This window comes from Atractosteus spatula, chromosome 15 (assembly GCF_055471065.1).
Source record: "Atractosteus spatula isolate fAtrSpa1 chromosome 15, fAtrSpa1.hap1, whole genome shotgun sequence".
NCBI classification, from domain to species: domain Eukaryota; kingdom Metazoa; phylum Chordata; class Actinopteri; order Semionotiformes; family Lepisosteidae; genus Atractosteus; species Atractosteus spatula.
The window spans coordinates 25,210,122-25,233,858 of NC_142720.1; the positions used below are offsets into that span (position 1 = coordinate 25,210,122).

At 36.0% G+C, this 23,737-nt stretch overlaps 1 protein-coding gene across 8 annotated transcripts in view; it reads left to right on the forward strand.

The window, feature by feature from the left end:
- smap1 (small ArfGAP 1) overlaps window positions 1-23,737 on the forward strand; it is a 104,583-nt gene that overhangs the window by 54,140 nt on the left and 26,706 nt on the right. For all 8 annotated transcript variants that reach the window (XM_088933887.1, XM_088933886.1, XM_088933888.1 and 5 more), the window contains one exon: window positions 22,260-22,344. In XM_088933887.1, coding sequence (XP_088790013.1) covers window positions 22,260-22,344 — 85 coding nt within the window. The remainder of the gene's footprint in view (window positions 1-22,259; window positions 22,345-23,737) is intronic.

Here is a 23,737-nt window from a genome sequence, read left to right on the forward strand (position 1 = left end):
GAACAGTATACCCACAGAATTGGGGCTACTACTAGTGCCATCCATGATCAGTAGCCTCAAATTCACTAATTCTTGGTAAGGCTTTTGGCTATTGGAGCCTATGGTGGAAGTTTATATATGCCCACACATGCAATCACCAGGAATATGTAGAGATACCAGTTAGCCTGTCCTTGGAATGTGAAGGAAACCTATGCAGGCAAAGAACTTGCAAACACCAGAAAGTGTCTCATCCCTGAGCTTCACCCAGGGCTAGAGAGCTATAAGCAGTAACACTAACCTCCATACCTTCTTGTAAATTACAATTTATTGTGAGATAAATTTACATTGATTGGTTTATAGACATTCTTTTTTTCAAAATATTGTTTTGTAAATATACATACAGTAATAAATGTTTATATAAATACTGTAGTATAAGTAGAATGCTAGTAAAAATTACGTATGAATAATTATGAGTATCTCTTGAATTTTATTTTACCCCTTAACGAAAAATGAATTCTAGTTAAACCTTTACCACTATATTAATGTATATTTACATTATTTACAATATAATGTTTATTTACAGAAAAAGTAATTAGTTGTTAAACCATTGTTTCATTCTCTGATTACTCTGCTGTCTTTGTCTTTAATGGGGTTTTCTTTACCGTTCCTTTATCAAGTTATTTTTGTTATTGGACTGTGAATGTCAAGAACAATTATGGATGACCTGCAACTGTAGAGAGATGTGTTCCTCGCTACCTTATATTGCTCTGTCTTGAAGTTATTGTTGGATAACCAATAAATCATACAGAAATCTCCCCTTGGAGTTTTTTTCTTGTCTATAGTGACACTCATGCAGGAATGTGGTCTTACTTTAATGTATTAAGCATTCTGTCTGTGCAGAGAGGGGGGTTAAAAATAATTGCACTTTTAGCTTTAGCCAAACCAAAGACTTTGTCCTTCCTGGTACACTGCAAGGGTTGAGAAACTGCAAGGTCCTGATAAAAGGCTTAGTTCTGAGCTCTGAATTGAAATTTTAAAAATGGACGTCTTAAAGAAAACAAGATGTTCTGCACTGCTGTTAAAATGTGGAGATGCCTCTGTCTTGCAGCTCAGTTAGGGATGTGCTCAAAATCTTTGTCTTGTCCATTGTGAAATGTGCTTGCGTCAGCTTTCATCAATGTTTTATCAGTGTAGGATAGATGTTTTTTAAAGAAGGTTTCAGTCAGTATTCAGGGGTTATCTTCAGGATTTATTTCTTCTTTTTTCCCAGGTGTGATATTAATCTGGTCAGAGCACGTGGCAGCACCCACAAAAACAAGTTGTACAGGGATTAATATGATTCATTTTATTTTCAGAAGGTTTTATAACGAATGTGCCAGTTGATTTCATGCCATATAGTTAAGGATGCCAAGTATTTTCTGTGCCTTCACATCTTAGAACTTTATGACAAAACAATGGTTATGAACAGCAGTGTACAAACTAAAGTTTCTCCCTTCTAGCCCATTGGGTAATTAGCAGTGAATTGATCTAAGGAACCCATCCAGCTGTTTCCTGAAACATGGGGACATGGGTGGACAGCTTGGTCTACACCCCCACAACACTTTGTGAAAAGGAGCGCCTCTTGTTCTCATTCTAGCCTGTTTAAAATGCATGTCTCTATATTTTTGACTTGTGCCTTCTTGCTCATGTTTCAGAGGTCATTCTGAAGGCCTTTGTCAAGGCCTTTGTGAATTTTGACTATGAAGAGTCAGCTCTGTTAGTCAGTGTAGGACATTCCATTAATCATGGAAATGCATCAGATTGCTTTTCCCTTCACTAACGCTGGAGCAGCAATATTTTCTGGAAGATTTAAAGGCTGTGACAACCTTAGTCTCTTTCATAAGTGGCAATTTCAAGATGTAACATTTTCAAGATGTTTTCCCCAGCTCAGACACAGATTGCTTCTGTTGATTTCTCAATTATGGCGCAAGAAGTATGTTTGTGCATCCATGATACTGTTTATGTTTGTTTCAGCTTTCCCAGATAAGCTGCCCATAATCGTTAGTGCTAGGCCTTTCACTTTGCAGTGTCTATGATAATAAGTTCACACTGTTATTAAATCGCTGCAAAGTTAACAGCTGTTTCCTCATGTTTTCAATTATTCAGTCATTATATTTCGCATTATTGATATACAGTCTCAGAAGAGATGCCTCATGAAGAGACTTAATCAAGAAATATCACCATAATCTTGGGTTTCCACATGTTTTTGCACATTCCTTTTTTTTTCTCCATTGTGGCTAGGTGTCTGCGATATGATTGCAGCAGATGTTTACCTGGCTCGTGTTGTCACTGCTCCTCCAAAAGAGTATCTCATGTGAAAGGGTGTTTCCTTTTTCCTAGCTAGTACAGGAGGACGACCAGGTGTCCTGGCTATGAAACAGGTATTCAGGTGAGATGCTACTTTCCCTTAGGTTTTGTGAGCAGTTGGGGTAGATATACCAAAACTGAAAATTGGACTGTTTTTTTATGCCTGCAGTTTGTATGGGAGCTGTTTGCCTTGTGAAGTGGTGATTATTTGTATGCCATTCCAGTGAAGCAGATTAAATGCAGCTATGATTGCCCTGATAACAGCAGCTGAATAACTTTTACTTCTGTAGGCATTTTGTCATTTCTACCTTTAATACAGCTAAAAGCCTATTTCTTGAGAGAGCACTCTGACATGTATAAATTATATCTGGAAGGATGCGAGGAATCTGCTTATTCTTAATTTTTTCTGTGTTGGTTTTGAAATAGTCCTATGGTTATTACTAAATTAAGACAATCAAGATATTGCTAAGATTATCTCAGTACTACATTGAAGTAAGAATTTAAAAATGCAAGTGGAAGTTACAAGGGTTTGTGGGACTGAAATCATTGTCTTTTCTTCAGATAAATAGTCGTAGGTGACTGGTACAATCCACCTATTCATATAGTTGTAAAAGGATTTTGTGCGGTCTTTCAAATGTCTGAATGAGATCGGAATAACATGCAATAAGCAACTGAATTAGGAAGATAGTCCAAATCCTTTGTTTTGCTATCTTTCTTAAATCAATTCAGTTGATCAGTAATTCAGTCCCAATGCAACCCTAGGTAGTGGTGACTTTGGTGTTACTGCATGTGTGAAAGCCCTCACCTGTGTCAGAACAGGGTTTGCCTGGTTTCAGCTGTCTTCCAACACATTCCTGGACATGAGACTACCTGCCAAGACTGAGCTATGCTGATGAAATCCGCATATTGTTACAGTCTAGTAGCTGTAAATTTCCACACTAAAGATTACAGAAAAACTCTGTGAACAGTTTTCACAGAGTTCAGGTCGACAGCAGGAAAAATGCACTTTTTATTTTAGTGTTTTTCTCACTTTTTTATCTTTCACTATTGAAACCCACTATTTGAATTGATATAAAAATAAAAGCAACACAAATGTTTTACGATTAAATTGTTTTACATTATTTCTATTGCCTGCATTTTTCAGTGATAAAGAGGGTGGCCTCTACTTCTGTGCATGTTTTGATGGCCAGGATTGAGGCTAGTGAAGCTGACAGTATGATGCTTTGCTTGACGCATTATGAAAAAAAAAATACTCTATGGCCGTCAATGTTTTTTCCCTTCATATTTTGCTTTTAAAATATTTTGATGTGTTTTTAATATGAAACATAATTTCTATGAGTGGGTAGGAAATATAGTTTTTTTTATTTTTTTGCTTAAGGTCAACTTAATCAGGAACTGAGCTTTGTATGTACAGTACATACAGTATATAGGCATTCCTGTATGTATTGGAAAGCCTATCAAAATGTTTCATGTGCTGTAAATGATTTAAATGAAACATATTTAAAGGCAGGTTGCTTTAGGAACTACTTACAACATCTACTCTAACATCTAGGGTATCCTCTCTGATCAGAGAATTTTGAAAGTAAGCATCCATGACAAAATACATGGTAGAGGATACGTGGCAGCCCAGTGTATTTAAAGCAGTGAGAATTGTGTCACCTAACCTGTGTACCTTCACAACCTCAGTGAGGTGTTTTCATTGTCTTTCTAACTCTCTGACCCAGATGAAGATGCAATTTTAAAAGTCCTTATGCTTATCCAGAAAAGGAAAAATAAGATTTTCATGATTATTCTGCTTAAATGTGACAAAAAAGTAATCAGTGACAAAAAAGTAATCAGAGCCCTGTTATGTTGTCCCATTTTGTAAATTTACAAAATAATACATACACATTTTGTTAAACTTAATGTTTTATTCAAAATCTGACTGTTCAAACTAAAGACTATTATGGGTAAAATAAGTTAAGTGTAAACTTCGGCAAATTCTAAAGAGAAACTGAAAAATATTGATTGTACTGTATATGATTAATGGCCTGTGAACTCTTGGTAGAAGCACCTTTTGCAGCAAGTCCTTTTGGATAAGTGTCCACTAACTTAGTCTTTATGATTGAATCTTTGAAATACACTGACTGAAAGACCTTATAGAATCAAGTATATTCTGAAATCATGTAATTGTTGCACACAAACAGAGGCCACACAACTTATTGTGTGGCTTGTTAAGGTAAATTTTGTGCAACAAAATAAATTTAGGCTTGCTGAAGCAAGGTTTATGAAAATGTATGCAGTCATGACATTTCCATTTTTCTTCCATATTAATTATCTATTTACTTATTTCTTTTTGTTTTTCTTTTTGCTTTATATGAGTGGAACATTTTGTTATAAATCAAATATTAACTGGCACTTCAAAGTGCAAGCTTGATGGCAACAAAAAGTGAAAACTGTGCAAGAGTCTGCATAGTTTTGCAAGGAACAGTATTTCTGTTGAAATTATTAAAGTAGATTTTTGTACTTGTCCTCCAAGTAACAAAGAGTAGATTTTTTTGTATAATGTAAAATTCTTTCTCCCTTTGATCTGTTGTTGCAAGTTATACTAAATTAATGTCTCAGATCTATCACTTTTTCTATCACAATGTTTCACATTGTAATGTCTTATATGCAGTGTCACGGAGTCAATTACCTGCAAAGTTGGTGTTGATTTCTGTGATAATTCTGTATCTGATTAACACTTTCAAATAATTGGAAAACAGTAATTTGATGAGTCATTCTCTCCCTGCAGGCTTCCACAAGCTTTTGTATCCTGTACTCTTAAAAATTAGCCTGCTTTTGCTCTGGTATAAGCTACATAACTCTCTAAGAGTTTCAGTTTACAGTCTCCTATTCTCTTTATACTTTTCTTTTGGTAGCATTGTCATTATAATGGGGTTTGTTTGGATCCTGTAGGATCAGAATGTCAGTTTGTTGTATCTAAATACAAGTGACTGCTTTGTGTAGGAGGTTTGAATATACAGTGCACTCCCAGCCTGTTCACAACTGTTCCAATTTACAGATTGGTTGATTGCTCTTGTTTAAAAAAGTAAAAAAATGTATTTCTAATAGCATTGCAGAGAGGAAGATCATATTTGTTGTAATTTAAACACAAAGCCTTAAAAGAATAATTTAAAAACAAAAGGGCCATATTTTCTATGATGTTCTAGCATGCCTGATGATAGATTTTGACCATTCTTCCAGGCAGAAATTCTAAGTTGTTTAAAAACAGGATTACTGAAGGGTGAATAAATACTGAGACTGACATGAATATTCTACAATACTCCTACCACATGTAATATAATGTGTCTTTGAGTTTCCTTGAAGATTATAATTGACAGTTACTGTTTGCTCTTTTCCTTTAATGTGTTTCAAATACCACTGCACAATCTGTTATTACATCAGCACATTACAGATATTTTTACAGCCACAAAGGCATTAAGCCTGCTTCTAGAAATGTTCATTCTTAATTAAGCTGTTGAGGTCCTGGATCGGGATGAATAATATGATGCAGCTCCCCACCAACAGTCCCAAGAAACCCCTTCTCCACCTGCAATACTTTGATTTGAAGCAGACTGATGAGATCCTTCTTTATTGAATGTGCTAGACCAATTGCATCTGTATGACAGACAAGATATTCTTTCAGTCATACTCCATTCTGAGTAAATATATAAGAACATTCTTCAGGCAGAGTGTAAAATATGACTTTTGTATTGCCCTTTGCATTCAGCTATATTATGTGGAGTGTGCTTTTTCAGCTTTAGTTTTTCTCTTGTGATAATATATGGATAATACTGGCAGGTGATATTTTCTCTTTGAAACCTCTCCAAGGAGTAATGCATAATTAATGCTTATGAGATATTTAAGACTTGGGCCAAATCAGTAACAAATGTCAGGCACGGATCATTGAATTTTTCCATTTGCATTTTTTTTTTCTTTTTGGATTGGTTTAAATGGAATTTATGCTATTATTTGAACAAGCCATTCTTTATCCCCTCTGCTGAATAAAGCTAAAATTCTTTATCAATACATTAACAAGTACCGTCTTTCTCAGATAAGTCTCTCCATGCATAAACAGTAACAAAATGGCTTCACAAATTGTTAGATTACATTTTGTCAGTAACATCCAGATGGATACAGTGAGAAAGACTGTCTGTAATTTGAATTAATGCTTCATAAGATCATGTGGCACTTTTGTTTTGTTGAAGCTCTTTTTCCAGAACTGTAGCACTGAAATCCATCAGAACACTGCATGTACATTTTGTTATTAGTAAAGTTAAAGTGCACATTATATGTTATCATTTAGCTATTAAAGTGAGAAAATGTCTGCCAAAGAACATGACAGAATTAACAAAGCACTGCTGGGGCTGGTTGGTTCTTGGGGACTCACTTGGCTTGAAGTGTAGTAGCAACCCTTTAATTGCTTAAAAATGGCTTTTATTAGGATTTTCTAAAAACTACAGCCATAAAACCATACATAAATTACTGACATTGTATTGATCACTAGTGTTATCAGCGAGAACTGTACCACTCCTGACTAGTTCCATAGCCCAGATAATTTCATATCACGAGACAGGACTGAAATTGCTACAAAAAGGAAGGAAGGGTGTGGCTGCCACCTCATGTGCCCCTAATAGCAGGAATATTTCCAGAAATTTCATTATTGATTCTTTAAGTTAGAAGGTGGCTCAGTTTGTTATCATGAGAAATTTTGCCTGGCCCTATGGATAAGAAACTGCTTGGTGTCAAAAGCAAAAGATTGAGATCTTATTTAATAATATCAAATACAAGTGCATCAGTTTGACGGAATACCGTTCTTTAATTGCACAAACAGGATTTATTAAGATTTGTGGGAACAGTAAAGCAGTATTCCAGATGAAGCCCTTGATTATATCCCTTGAGGTGGATAAATCACTTAACACAAGCAGCATCTTTTTTTCCCAGATAGATCTTTAGTTTTAAAATTCTTTGAGTCAGGTGTACTGTGAGAAATTGGTGTTGTGTGAGAAAACTTCCTGGATTTCATATTGAAATTGAGGTTGGTAAAAACCAAGAAATGTGTACCTAATAGGTTTAAATCAAATTGCAGGTGCTGTGAGAAGAGAGCCTAATGAAGAGTGATCATCTCATCAGAGCATGTCTCATGATTATTTCTAACTGACCTGTTTTCAATCAAACACATTATAAACAGGTTCCTAAGTAGAGCACGCTTGTCCTGAGAATAAAGTAATGCAAAAAATGAGCCCATTTCGTGCAGCTATTAAGTCTCAGTTGTGTTCCTGGCCAATCACTTGGGTGCAATAAATGTGTTAATCAAGTTATACATAATTATCACATTTGTCTGCAGCAATTGTACGTATTCAAATGTACGTATTTCAGAAGAGGAAAGATAATGATTTAAGGTTCCTGTTCACCTAAAACCTCAGTTGTCAATAAGAGTAATTCAGCAACTCTTTCTTTAGAACTCTTGTGTGGTAGTAACTGCATTTTGTACATGTGTATTCTCTGTTGATTTCTTTATCCACGACAAATGATTAGAGGCCCATTGCCAATGAAGCATGTGGCTTATTACATCATCTTTACTAATGTGACCCGCACATAGTTCCATCATGTTATTACCTTCATTAGTGTTGAAAAAGTCAGCTGTTTTGCATTTGACACTTTGGCTGTGATGGGGCTACATAATTACTATAATATTCTATTATATGTAGAATGAAGTTATATGTAGATAATGGGTCAAAACTAAGCAGTTCCCTTGAAATATGAGAAGTTTCAGTTTACTTAGATGGGCTGTGTGGTCTTGATAATGGTGTATTCACAGGGGTGCTCATGCGTTGAAAAGAATGATAAGGTTCATTGTTGCTGGTCATTTTTTTTCTCAGAAGTTAGGCAGTGGTTGTTAAGAGTCCTCTGACTGAAACCATGTCTGCCATTCTGTACATAAGGGTGTTGTGTCTGTCAAGATAATTTAGAACTTCAGACAGTGCCTTGTCTGAGAAATGAGCAAGATGCTTTCTCTTAAAGCTCACAAACCTGAGGTACTGTATAAGGTTTAAGGCTAAAAGAAACAGTGGTGTTAGACTGCTGTTAAGAGCTGCTGTCCATGCTGAGGTTAGCACTGGAATAGCACTTAGTGTTCACTTGATTGACTTTAATAGTGCTTTGTGCATCTGTACAATTCATAAAGTTGCTTTATGATAAATTATGTTTTATAATTATAACTTTTTTGGCTTTGATAATGCATTTTTCATTTTATCTCCTGCCTCTGATTATACTTTTATCTAGAAGACACGTCTTTTTGAATATACTGTAACTGCTAAAAAATCCCTGTATTTTTTCTATCAGAATTTGTAGTCCAATTTTGTTTTTTTCTACTTTGGCAGAATTCTTCTATGAAGATATTTTAGTTCACGTATAGATACTACAACTGATTTCTGGATCTGTTGAGTTTCTAAAGCTTTTGGATCTTCTACATTTAAGTTTTGAGGGTCCACTCATCATCATGTGTACACTTTTAGATCTTGTTATTTCTAGAAGTTTAGATCTTCATATTTTCTTTATAGTAGATCTTAATCTGTCTGACTTGTTTATTTTATACTATGGCTTTAGTTGTTTTTCTTCCAGTACCCAATGCGTTTCAGTGTCAAGCCGTGCAATTAATTCTTCAGCAACAAAATGTTTTCAGAACTTATAAATTCTGAATTTTGAAAACCCTCTCAATGTGGATGAGTTACTTAACATATTTTATCTCTTCTGTAATAGTACCTATGGTGTTTTTACCCACACTCAAGTCTAGGGTTGTTTTAAATAATTGTAGAGCTCTTGGGTTAGTGACACAATTTAATAATTAAAATAAACATAAATGGAAAACTACGAGATTTCACATTCTTAATAATATTATGAATTAGTACAGAGATACAATAAAGCTATTAAACAGTGAAACAGGTTTCTTCTTCATTCTCACAGAGAATAATAACTAATTCCAGAATCATTTTTTCAATGATATATCATATGATAAATTCTTCTTTTTTTTACCTAATAAATATGTGGAACTGATGCCTGAAAATTGTCAGAAGTAATTGAGGAATTTCTCAGTTACTTTCAGACTAAAATGCATATCATGCCATTAGGGCACAAATTCTGTCTGTGGTTCTGCTGTATCATGCTTCTTTACTAATTGCTCTTCAGGAGTTAAATATGATCATAATGCAAATGAAATGAAATAGCCAGCAGCCATATCACTCTGCAGCTCACAACTGGCAACCCACTGAAACTAAGCAGGTGTGAGCCTGGTTAGTACCTGGATGGGAGACCTCCTGGGAAAACCTAAGGTTGCTGCTGGAAGAGGTGTTAGTGGGGCCAGAAGGGGGCGCTCACTCTGCGGTCTACGTGGGTCCTAATGCCCCAGTATAGCGACGGGGACACTATACTGTAAACAGGTGCAATCCTTCGGATGAGACGTAAAACCAAGGTCCTGACTGTGGTCATTAAAAATCCCAGGGCGTTTCTCGAAAAGAGTAGGGGTGTAACCCCGGCGTCCTGGCCAAATTCCCATTGGCCCTTACCAATCATGGCCTCCTAATAATCCCCATCTGTGAATTGGCTTCATTACTCTGCTCGCTCCTCCCCACTGATAGCTGATGTGTGGTCAGTGTTCTGGCGCACTATGGCACTATGATGGTGGAGGGGAGTCCCCATTACCTGTAAAACGCTTTGAATGTCCAGAAAAGCGCTATATAAGTATAAGCAATTATTATTAATTATTAATTATACAAATAGAGGTAGTTCTCACATTACACAGGGGATGCATTCCTGAAAAATGCTGTAGAATTCAAAACATGTAAATTAAATTTAATTCCCCATAGGAATGCATATGAATAGAGGGACTATTTTTAAACTAAATTATCATTAATGCTTAAAATATGAAGGGAAGACTGTTGTTACTAGTGGATGAACGATGTAAAAAATGCATGTCTCATACACATAGGTGTATCTGGACAGGCAACCTATATTCAGTACTTTTTCTCTCGGTGAACATTTTAAATGCCACTTCTTTTAAAGTCTTGTAAATTACATCCATTTTCTAACGGCTTTATCCAATACAGGGTCATGGGAAATCTGGATCCTATCCCGGCAAACCATGGATATTACATTTTTTTTCTTTTTTTAGGGATTTAGCTGATTAATAATTGTAGATGTTTATTTTTATCATTTAATGTACTTTATATAAATGCTGACAATTGTTTTTCATTTTTTTAGTAAAATTTTTACAGATTCTTTGCATTGAATTTAATTTGATTTTTTCACACAATAGCTTAAATCCAATGGAGCTCTGTGCTTGTGTTTTGGATCATTCACTGCTGAAAGGTGAATTTTTGTCCCAAATTTACATCAGGAACAGGTTTCTCTCTAATGTTTGCCAGTCTTCCCTCCATCTGTGTTCCCATCAGTCTTGACAAGCTTCCCAGTCCCTGCTGGAAACTATGCAAAGAGTATAAATACTTTTGCAAAGCACTCAAAACAGGAGTGGTTCCAATCTCTTTTTAAACAGAACTAGTTAAGGTTTTACCAAAGTAATCACTTATTGATAACTTCAGGTTCAAATGCTACAGTACATACATCCACTCTGGTTTTGCTGGACCTCAGAGATGCCTTTGATCTAGTGGATCATGACATTTTATTACATTGTTTTAGAAACAGTCAGTCTACCTGGAAGTGTACTGAAGTGGTTTAAATCATATCATACCTATTAAATAGACATTTTGCACTTAGCCACAATTCATATTGGCTAAGTATCAAGCTTAGCCAATATGAATTGTGGTGTTCAGCAACATTTCATTAAAATGTTTATTTTCAATGTATTTTCAATCGCCTGCCATCTAATATAAAAACATGAAAAAGAAGCTTGATAATGTACTTGGCTATAATCTTACTTTTCATTCACATATTGGCAAAATATACTTTAAACATCCTCTTAGAAATCTCATAATGATTATTTCACCCAGATCAGATTACTGTAAAGCTCTGTTTGCTGATTCCACTGCTCATGCTTCAGGCAATAGACAAAAAATAGAAAAAAAATGTAAATTCACTTAATAGTGCAGTGGGGCACTACTTGTGGGATTTTGCAGAAGGGATGTGACTCTGTTCTTACATGAGAAAATCAGTCAACTGACATCAGGTTGGTGGAGGTGTAAAACTGTCTCAGTTTCATTCAAGAATATCCTCATATGCTCGATTGGGTTCACATCTGGTCACTGTCAAGGCCATGACATATAGATGACATCAGTGTCGTGCTCATCAGACTATTGGGTGACCACACATGCTCTGTGGATGCTGTTGTTGTCATCCCACTCGGCAGGAAAGAAATGCTGCAATATGCATAGGTATATAACTCGTCTTTCTAGTTCAAAACCCAGTCTTTTGAAAAAAAAAGCAGATTCAGAGAGAGATGGCTGTGTAATTGATTGTATTGCTGTACAATATGTACATTTTATAAATCTGAAAGTGCAAAAAGACTAACAATTGTCAGGCCACTTGCCAGAAGATTGTTATATCAATGTAGACTGGTGCGATTGTTATAGTACCTGTGATATAACTAATGTCATATGGAACACCAGAAAGTTTGTAAATGAGAGGAGACCTTTTGAACAATCTAGCATGTTTGGTATTTATTTAGTAACTAAATTATCAGAGGATCTCATCCCGGCATTTCTTGAAGAACAATGGTATTGGCTTCAACAATATAGGTGTGTTGTCTATTCTAGATTCCCACAAACGTTTTCCTGTCCTCAGTTTTAAATACACTTCTTCTTAGATGCCATATAGATGTCTTCAGAATCAAAGGTTGAAGCACAGACCAGAGGACACAAATGGCAACTAAGGAGGAAGAACATGTAAATCTCAGAACTGGAGGTACTTCTTTATACAAAGGGTTGTGGAAGTCTGGAACAAGCTACACAGCCATCCTGTCGAAGCTGATATCCTGTTTTCTTTCTAGAAATCCTGGAAGAGATCCTCTGATTAACTGGCTACTAACAAGCAAACAGGCTAAAGTGCCTTGAGAGAGTATTCACTCACCCTTAACAATTGAAAATATTGTATTGTCACGACCACAATTTTTAATGAATTGGAAATATTTTTTCCCTTGATTCACACAACATATACAACAACTTAAATATAAAAAATAAAGAACATAAAAACCTTGTTTACTGAAGTATTCATGTCCCTGTCAACACTTTGTAGAAACATCTTTTGCAGCATTTAAAGTTTTGATTTTTCTTGCATATGTCTGTATCTGTTTTGGGCATCTTAGATTTGTGGATTTTTGCCCATTCTTCTTTGAAGATTTATCAGGCTCTGTTGAGTTGGATGGGGGGTATCGGTGAACTGCAGTCCTCAGGGCTTCCACAGATCCTTGGTGGGATTCAAGTACGGGTTTTGGCTGGGCCTCTCAAGGACATTCACCTTCTTGTTCTGAAGCCACTTCAGAGTCACTTGGACTGTATGTCTTGGGTCGTGCTTCAAGGCAGGTGTTACACTGGTGATCAGCTGTGTTCAGTTCATACCAGGCATTACCACTTTGCATTCAGCCCAAAGGGTTACATTTTTGTTTCCTCAGAACAGAGAATCTTTTGCCGTGTGGTCACAAGGTCTGCCGTGTGCCTTCTTGTTTACTCCAGGCAAGCTATTAGCTTACATCTAGCCACTCTCCCATAGAGACCAAATCTGTGCAGTGCTGTGGAGATTGGTGGGCTTGGCCAAGTTCTCCAATCACAGCCAGAGAACTCTGTTCTTCTGTCGGGAGTAGTCGTCAGGTTCTCAGTCACTTCTCCGAGGTTCAAGGTTCTTCATTGCCGATTGATCAGTTTGGGAGTCTTGGTGGTTCTGTATTCTTTCCATTTGAAATGGTGGACCTGACTGTGCTCCTGGGACCTTTCAGCACCCTACAGTATATGTATTTGTGTACCACTCCCCAGATCTGTGCCTCCTCACAGTTCTTTCACAGCATTGTATAGACAGCTCCATGGTCTTAATGGTAGGGTTTCTGCTCTGGCATGTGCTGTCAGCTCAGGGACCTTATGTAGACAGGTGTATTTCTGACGATAGGTGGACTCCTTCCAAGTTTTACTGTGATCTCACAAGGAAATTAGGTGAACCTGGGTTCAATTTGGAGTGTCATAGCAAAAAGGGTGAATACTTATCAAATCAAGACATTTCAGCATCTTCTTGTTAATTACATGTAAAAAATGTTTCATAACCTTTGTTCTATTTTGACATTATAGTGTAATTTGTGCAGATCTGTGACAAATAAGGTTTAAGTTTGTATCTTATGCAACAAATGGTGAAAGTCCAAGGGTGTGAATTCTTTCTGATGGTACTGTAGCCATTATTATGTTATTAAAACCAAAACTGGCTACTAGAGTATAAGTGATAACATCTCTGTTGTGCCTAATGAAGTGTTACAGAACCATTTTGCACACCAGGAATGTCTACGACTTTCAATGCTCATATGTATAAGAAAACTAATTCCAATCAAATGAAGACAAACTTTGTTCTGTTCATTTGCTGACAGGCTGTTCCCAATCAATACTAACTGTGTTTATCTGAATTGTGTTAGCTAGGGCAAACTCACATGAGCTGCACTGTCCGTGGAGATATGCTGCAGACTTAGCAGCACAAATCCTTGCAGACTTTCTACCCTTAAGTAGCCTAGGATACCACACCTGCAAGCAGCTAATCAATATGACAACAGCCTGCCGAGTAATCAATAGCTGCTGGATTTAGAGCTTTTTAAGATTCTAGAATTAGCTGAGACTGTTTCCCAAGTGCTCCCATGTGTATTGTTCCTTGGCCTCTTATCTTTGACTTGAGCAGTACTTTCAAGTTTGCATCAAAGGCACCAGGCATTTTTATTTCAAAATTGGAACCAAATATGCAATTAAAGTTACCTAGAATCTACCGAATTTGCTATTCACCTGTTTTACTACATTTGAATCACACACTTAGAGATTTGTTCAAAAGCTGAAGATTGAAGAGTCTCTGGAGTATTTCATGATAGATTAGATATCCTGTAGCTACTCTGCATTAGTTACTTGAGTATTTACCAATAAAACGTAGTGATATACTTCATAAAGGGTATGAGTTATGGTTTTTAAATGCTTTAATTTATTGTAAATGTTTTTATCATAAATGTCTTAATGTAAATCTTCATTTCAGGAGATTTGTAAAGAAATTTAAGTCCTGTGTATAGTTTATTTTAAAATATTTAAACTTCATCTAAGCCTTCCAGTCTTTTTTAGGATATAAACATGTTAGATGAGAGATGTCAAGGATCAACCAATGTAAACACCTGAAAGAGATAAGAATAGATTGAATCTGTTGAAATATTGAAGTTTCTGTCATGTCCATTTTGGGATTAATGTTGGGATCTAGTGCTAGTAAGATAATAAAACATAACTTCAATTACTTTATACAAAGTGACTGCAGTGTTTTGAGAAGAGAAAAATAAGATTTGCTTTAGCTGTTATTAACAGTGTTTGGTGTGCAAACTGCAAATTACTTTGAAGTTTGAAAAGAAAAAGAACACTGGAAATAAGTAATCCTACCCCTAGTAAAGTGAAATTTATTCTAATTTGGCAAGCAGATTGAAAGGTATAAAAACTGCCTATTTATTATTTCATGCTGGTTTTCCTATAGTTTTTAAACACTTTGAATGTTGGTTTCCATGTTTTTGTCCTGTTTTACCAAACAGATCTAAGGGACTAAGTATCTGTGATTTTTGTTTTGCAAGTTGTTATTGTCTTTCCAAATTGCTTGGAAAGAGAATTCTGTATGGAATACACAGTACAGTATATGTATGGTTTACCCAATCTGCCAATGACCAATAAGATAAGATGAGATCACTTAATTAGCCATATACAATTTCTTGTATTAGGAATTCATTTTTTCTCATACCCCAGCTTGCTCTCCATGAGACACAAACACACAGACAGGGAGAGAAGCTTGGGGTCAGAGCACAGGGTCAGCCATTGTACAGCACCCCTGGAGCAGCTGGGGGTAAGGGCCTTGCTCAGGAGCCCAACAGAGTAGGATTCCTCTGCAGGCCATGGGATTTGAACCGGCAACCTTCCAGCCATAGGCGCAGATCCTGAGTCACAGAGCCACCGCTCCGGCCAATGTAGAGAGCTTTGTTTAAAGTTGTGAGAAACATAGGCTTGTGCTGCTTTTTTATGCTTGTATTTTAGAGGCAATCAAGTAAAACCTTTATGAATGCATTCCACTGTGAAATACCTACACAAAAAGATTCAAAATATATATATTTTATATTTTTATATGAGTAGGCCTCAATGAACATCAAACCCAGGCAGCAGTTTAGTCTGTATTATGCAAAGATGGAAGATAACACGAATGTCAAATTAATTGAGCATAGCCAACAGAAGAAGGCTCTGTTACATCTTTGGTTGCCGAGTTTCGAGATCCAGTGACAAAAGTGCTTAAAGCAAAATCTCAAAAGAGAAGCTTCTTTAGAAGATTATGTAGCAAGTCTCAACTTAGACAAGGCTGGATTAGTCTGATGCACCTTAATGATATCTGGCAGATGAAAGAAATTGCAGTGGAATGGTATTTCCAACAGAGGGAGGTTTGTGTTTGCTTAAAATGAGTCAGCTGGCAAAATTTGGTTACTCTGCATCAATTTTAGCTGTGAAGGAAAGGTAATCTTGAGTGTTCATCTTAGTTGTAAAACTTGTAAAATGTTATCATTGTGTACTGTATACACTGTAACTAAGTGAAGGAAGTTGCTTTTATTAGTACTTCATTTGGATAAAGCTGGCTGCTTTTTATGTTCTAGACCTGCTCCAAATCACTTGTTACATGACAAAAGATTCTAAGAAAAATTTACAATGGAGCTGTAATTTTGGATTTTCTATGAGAGTGTAGAAAATAAATATAAGTATTCAGCAAGATAGGTCCATTGGGAACGAATTCTCATTAACATTGAGCCAAGAGACTCACACTACTATTGCACAACAAGGCAAGCAGTGAAAGAAATGAAACAGCCAATTAAATGTAAATAACATAACAGGGTGTGGCAAAGTCACTTGGTACTCCTGAGAGGCTCAGTTCAATAAAAGTACTTATAAAGACAACTACAATAAATTATGAAGATTGGAAAGTGTTTTCCCAATTAAGATCTTTAAATTAACTTGAACCAGTGAAGCATTTGTTTTGTATGCAGAGGGACAGTTGATCATGGGAATCACTATATTGAGGGGGATGGGGGCACTGGTGATAATTCTGGCCTTGATATAAGACAGGAATGTAACCCTGGACCTCAGATGCCAGGTCCCAGCTGGCTTCAGAAACAACTTAAGTATCACCGGTTTGAGAACTGGAAAATGCATATAATTGAACTCGCCTTTAAATTGGCTCAATTAAGTGATTAAGGTCTGTGATGGAAAGTAAACCTGAAACCAGAGCAGTACAAAGGGTTGGCGATGCTCACCCCTGATTTACCCTGATTCTGTAAATGCACTTGCACTACTTTATTCTTTGAGGAATGTGTAAAACAAGATTTGATACAAAAAATGGAAACCAATTCCAGACTTGATTTTTGCTTGTATATTACATTTTCAAAGTGAATGAGCTGTCTAATTGGATGCCTAGATATTTAAACTATTTTTAACTATATCTTTCTTAAACAAAACGTCTTGCCATCTTTACTTAGAGAACAGCTCATATTATTTTTATAATCTGAACTGTTTATAATTTTAATTTGATATTTTTTAATGTTGAAAAATGTCCCAAACGTGGAAATTCTCTTAGTAACTGCAAGAGGTTCTGAGAATTGTTTGTAAGATATATAGTATATACTAATGTGAAATATATACTATATGTCAGATATACACTACTGTATGTACATTTTCATAAGTAATTTTTCAAGGAAGTTCTTTTTCAGGTGCGGAGAGTAAACCACATTATCAAAAGCCTTACATTAATTTCTCATAATATCTGCATAAATGTGATTTCAGTGTGAAGAATCATTACGATATTTTTGTGAATGTCTAAAACGGCTATAACGGGTCCTAGATTGAGGCCCATACAGTATATGAGTCATATGACTGAGGCAAATAACATAAAATATAATTGATGCAAAAGAAATAGGTTAACTGCTTGCTAGTAGTTTGTCCATGCTCCTAAAAGAGCAAGGCAAGATGAAAAAAGATCTATAAAACAGCAAAGGGAATGCTGACTTAACATTCGCTTTGAAAAAATGCTAAACAAGGGTGATTGAAAAGAGATTTAATAAATGGGTCAGATATTCATATATTAAATGAGCAGTATGTTTTATAAAAATGGTTCAATACCAACATAACAGAATTATTACTGTCAGTTTTACTCATTCAGGTAGTACGTCTGTTTCAATAATGAGGTGCATCATAAAACTGAAGGGATTCTGGAACTTGACCAAATCAAGCTCTGAATTGGCATATCGACATTAATATCAGCCACTAGTTCAAACATTAAATGCACAAACAGCATTAATGAAATCTGGTGAATAGATGTGATTGGATTTGACATAAAAAAACATTTATTTTTGTCAGAAAATAATTTTCATGAATAATAGAAACTGGTTAATGAAATGACAATGGTTTGTCCTCCATCTCTTTTAAAATGTCTTTACATTGTGTAAGAGGTTAAGAGCTGATGGTTGTAAAATGTCAGTTTAGAATTTTCAATGGCTTTTGTGCCTTTTATTTCTAATTTGTCAGAAGGAAAGTCAATCAGTGGGATTCTTAGATGAATCAGCATTTCACCAAGCTGGATTATTTTGCTTAATAACAGTTGACTATACCATGGGAAACCTCATAATGGGTGCATTGATATTATTGCTTAAACAGTCTTTTAAAAAAGCTAAGATTTTTTTTTTACTGATGGGATAAAACAAATTCCTCTCAAGTTTATTAAAGACAGATCATATATAAAAGCTTTGTTCACTGAGATTCTTAACATTTCTAGTCATGCATCACACCAGGATGATGATCCTGTTCGAACTGAGTGGTGTGTGCACAAAGATACAGTATGTTTTAGTTGAAACCTCCTAAGTTTCAATCCAAATGGTGTGGCAGTTCCAAAGACAGAGGGAGTAGTGGTTAGAGTCCTGGACTCTGCACTTGAGGTTGTGGATTGAAATGCTCTGTAGAAGGTGCTGTTGTACAACTGAGTGAAGTACAGGTGCACCTTGCTTTGCATAACCTAAACATGCATAGATTTGTTATAGTAGAATTAATTTTATTTATTTTTTTAATAATAATCAGTCAAACATTACCAAAACAGAAACACTACATTCACCTTGCATAGATTGATGGCATTGCTCTTTAGAAAATTGATAACTTCAAAACAAAATAATTCAAGTCCACAGTGAGTCTAAAATTAAACAAAGTAAATGCTCTTTACCTGCAGGCTGACATGCTATCTCTCCCCCTGATTAGAGTGTTGATTTTATCCAATTAGCTTCATTATTTTAGTTTTAAACAAATTTAAAGCTTTCTTACCTAGTTTGTTTACGCACATGCAACAGGAAATGCTTGCATAGATCAAACAAAAGTGGGAGAAACATAAGTGATCAGAATATGGTGTGCTTTGAAATATATTTTAAAATTTTTCAAGTTGAGTCTTAAGCAAAAGTTTGCATATTCTAGAAAACAGACTTTTATGGAATTAAACAGAGATTAAGAGAAGTAAAATGGTATAAGATATTTATGAAACTAATAGACAATGGCAGCAATAAAATATATTCTGCGTGAAACACAGAACTATTTTGTCCCAAATTTAAAGCAAAATCTAAAATTGAACAACATGCATACAGTATGTAGTCAAGCAAACGCTTCTGCAGTAACTTCAGGCAGTAAGGTTGCATTTGTTTAACAAATTCAATGGTGGTATTTTCTCAGTTGTTTGCAAAGGTTTTCTTTTTAAACAGTTATTTGGGTATTTACAGTTTCAGTTTATCCATAACCTGTCCTGTGTTCAAGACTATTTTCTTATTAAATTCTTGCTTATGTTTGTCATGACATATAATACACAGGCAAAGAATTACTAATGTAATAGCTGTTTTTCATAGCTGCACATTGTATTGTATCTTTTATTTTCCTTGTTTCTGCCCTCTATCTTCAACTGAATGCTCTGTTTCATCATTAAAATCTGTAACTTAGTTTCATTACAAAACACCAATCAATTTTTAAACACTTTTCATTATTTTTTAGTGTTAAACATTTGCTTACTCCTATGTTTCAACGAAGAAGCATGTCCATGAATTAGGGGTGACCTCGGTAGGAGAAGCAGGCTCTCTCTCAGAACAATTTCACGATTGATTGCAAGATCAATAGGAGAGTGTGAAAGACTATGAAAGTGATCATTTACAGTAAACTACAAGGAAAAAATAAGAGAACTGGCACTACAGATGTCTTTCACTGCAGTATACCATTAAACAGACCTGTAACTCTCTTGACCGCTCAGTGCAATAAAAACATTTCAATTGGTCAAATGCATCAGATTAACAACATAAGCCACAGAAAAGTATTTTTTGATTCCTACAATATGTGAAATCAACAATTTGAATAATTTGTTGAAAGGGTTTGGTCATTATTGTTAATATTATTATTTGTGATTAAAATTTAGTTTTATTCGCTGAAGTTGCAGAATAAGTAAAATACGCAGGAAAAATGTTTTCAGTTTAATACCCCATGTTCACATCTATATTAGATTTCATTACAGTGCAGTGTGAAATACTGCATTAACTGCATCATGTGTATTAATGTCTTGCTCCATATGCTGTATGTTAACACAGCAGTAAGTTCTTCTTCTTACCAGCATTTCATAAATAATCGCACCTGTAACTGTGACAATAATAAGTGATCCATCCTATTTATAGGACATATTTTAATCACATGAGAATTGTTTACAGTTTCTAGCAAGTGACATCAGAAGATTGACTCAAATTGTGCATTAAGAAACCTGCAGTATGTGTTTCACAAATCCTTCCTGAAAGACCACTTGTTTCAAACCATTTAAAAATATTATGTAAAGAAAATGAGAATCTGTGATAGTGTTAAAAAGAAATGACCACTGGAGATGAATGGCTGCCTCTGTTTGTAAGGCCAATTTCCCCCAGGGAGGGGTGGGGTGGTCCAGAAAATGATGCAAGCTGATGCCAAGGTCTTCTGTAACTGGGTGATCATAGATGAATGACACTTATTTAAATATTCATCTGATATTAATTATTAAGGCTGCAATTGCCTCGACCTTGATACCTCATACTGTATGTTACTAATGTTCTTGTTATTTGCTTGCATAAATCCACGATTGAAGCACTGTCTTTAAAGATTGATTCACTTTAACTGTTCAGTTGTAAATGCATGTTATATTGCATTTCTTTGCTATACTGTACAATGTATGAAAAGTAATTTAAGATCAGCAGTCATACTGTGGTTGTGATTGTGGAGGGACTAGCATTTGAAAATAAGAATGGTTACAAACCAGGATAGTGGCTTCAATAACATGGCTGGACGGCCTGTTCTGTACTCCTGCAAACTTTTGCATAAAAAAGTGCCTCCTGTTCCCAGCTTTAAATGCCCTTCTGCTTAGTCTCCACTTGTCACTGTTGTTTCTAAAAGGGCTGTTGGGTTGACTTATTCAGCACCTTTGAGATTTTGAGGTTGGGTGTTTGTGTTTAGTCTACATGATAACAAGTCCTATTATATGACATATGCCAAGCACAAGGCCACTTACGTGCTGCTGCGAGTGTCTGTACTTAAGTAAATAATCATCATTACCTGACCTTTGTCATATTAAAATAGAACAGGACATGGCCTGTGTTCTATGAGAATGGGCAATAAGCTCTAGCACAGTGAGTGTTGTAGTGGCCTACATTGTACAGCCTGGTGCTACGCCATCCAACGCCATCCTGGTGTTTGGATGGCAATTAATATAAATTGTAGGCCTAATCAAATATGAAAAACATTTTTTTAGAAAAACCTGAATGGTCTTTCTTGGTGGTTCTCGTGTTCCAGTTAGATTTAAATCTCAATTAAAATTTAAGATTTAATAGTTTCTGTTGTTTTTCTGTATATCAGGTAAGAGATTGTCATAACATTATTTGCACTAAATATAGCTTAACATTAGCAGGAGTGCTGATTTATAAAAGCAGTATTTGAAGTGCATAATGGTTCAGTTAGTCAGTTTATTCTTGGATCTGTTTGACCAGTTTCTGAATATCAATGTGCAAAGGGGCAGAAAAGGTTTGTCTACTACTGTATGCAGACCTCTTGTTGAAGTAACATGGTGTAGGTATAGAAAAGAGTGATCAATACTTTATATGTATTTCCAGCATCTCTGTGAATTTTGTTTTTGTTTTCTTTCAGTATGTGTTCTGCAACACAATTCACCACAGATGTATCTGTCTTTATCCCTCTACTTCTCTCCACCAATGTGTGATTCATAAACTCTCAGAGTGACTCAGTTTTGTGAGTTTACAAGCTTCTAAAGTTCTGAAGAATGCTTAGCCATTTTATAGTGTTTTAGTAAGTGCTCTTAAAGGGATGTCAACACATGGGTACATTTAATGTTACAGCGTTATAAATGTTTAATGACTGGAGATGCAGAGTGCTCTTGTCTCTGAAGAGCTGAGAGCTGCTTCTTCTGTATGTTCAGGCTATCTTAATTCTGCCTCTTCCCACAATGAGAAACATCTTCAACAGCAGAACACTCAGAGCAATAAAATCCAGATTTCCTTTGCTAGCTGAGCCATCAGACAGAATATCTATCTATAAAGAAAAACATGGACAGATTTATTTTTGGTATGTGAAAAGTGGGAGAAAAAGTTAACCATTTTAAATCCTTCTTTGTTACAGCCTCAGAAGAGAGATGAGCATCAGCTAGATTCTAAAGTCAGCCCCATGAAAAGTGCAGAGCCTGCTGTTGATCTCTTAGGACTTGGTGAGTAATGAATAACCCATTTCTCCAGGTGGCACAGGGCCAAGTGGCTTTGGGAGGGCTTACTCCAAGCAAGCCCAGCTGTAGTGTTCAGCAGGCCTGAAATAGCATAAGTTGAAAGTTTTTTAAACGAATGCTACTTTTCCACTACTATGCCCAAGCTGTGCCAATGCCAAAATCATGCTTGTGTATTTGTCCTCTGTACTACTTAAGCTGCGGTATTTGACATTGCTTGTGTAATATATGTGGAAAAGCTTCTCACTTAAGAGCATAATTTTACATCTGAGTAGAAATTCTCTCAGTTTTAAGCACTTTTTTGCAGGACCGCCTCTTGTTTCGGTTTACTCCCATTGCTATTAATTATGACTTTTGTATAGGAGGTTGCTTTTTTTATATCAGAATTAACACTCCAGCTCTTCTTGGATAGTGAAAATTATCCAGGACTGAACTTCCTTTTTTTTGCATATATAGCAACTCTATTCAGTTTTGCACTACAAGGATTGATGCAATGTGATGTCATTACTCCTGCCTCATGGTTGCTTACTACTGAGCCTGTGATACAGCCCTGCACTAGACTGGAGCTTCTCAGGTTGGCTCTTGCTCAGCTTGACAAAGCAGCCAGTGCACCGGTACCATACACAGTACTCATGACTCAGTTGTGCCATTGGTAGAAGGATATAAGACACATGTAATGCTGTTTGTGCTATTGATAATTGTTATCAGCTTATTTGGATGACAGATTTATCCAAAGTAGCTTGCATATCCAGCCATTTACACAGCTGGGTGTTTTTCTGGAGCAATCTGAGTGCTCAAGAGCACAACAGCAGTGCTCCTCCGGGGACTTGAAACCAGGGCCAGATCCATGACCACTGCTCTGCACTGCTGCTCAGCATTAAACGGAATTAAATCAGAACTAAGCACTCTAAATGGAGACAATTTGAAATTTGTATCATAGTGGCTATTAAAATAGATTATGCCTGCCCTCCCCACTACCTACATTCAGATTATATGGGATTGCACAAGTATTGGCGAAGACTTTCCATCTGAAGGATTTTCAGGGTAGTGTAGCCTTCTGATGATGCACAGTCTTTTAATGGAATGTAAGCGGTGAGCAGCAGTAAACAGGCAATGATGATGTTTGGATTTTAAGGATGTTTGGGTTTTGACCCACGGAGGGGCCTTTGCTGCTTTCATCTTCAGTTTTTCAGCTTCAGCACTCTCCTTGGAGACCAAGGCAGCCATCTATTTACAATCACTTGAAAATGAGCAAGTGCTGTAATCAGCTGCAGTTACTGTTCTGAACTGTCCCAGGCTTCATTATCCAACGTCATCAGAACTATACTTTCTTAAACTTGTGACTTGCCCGAATGTAGTATTTTCAGCTAACTTTGGTGCA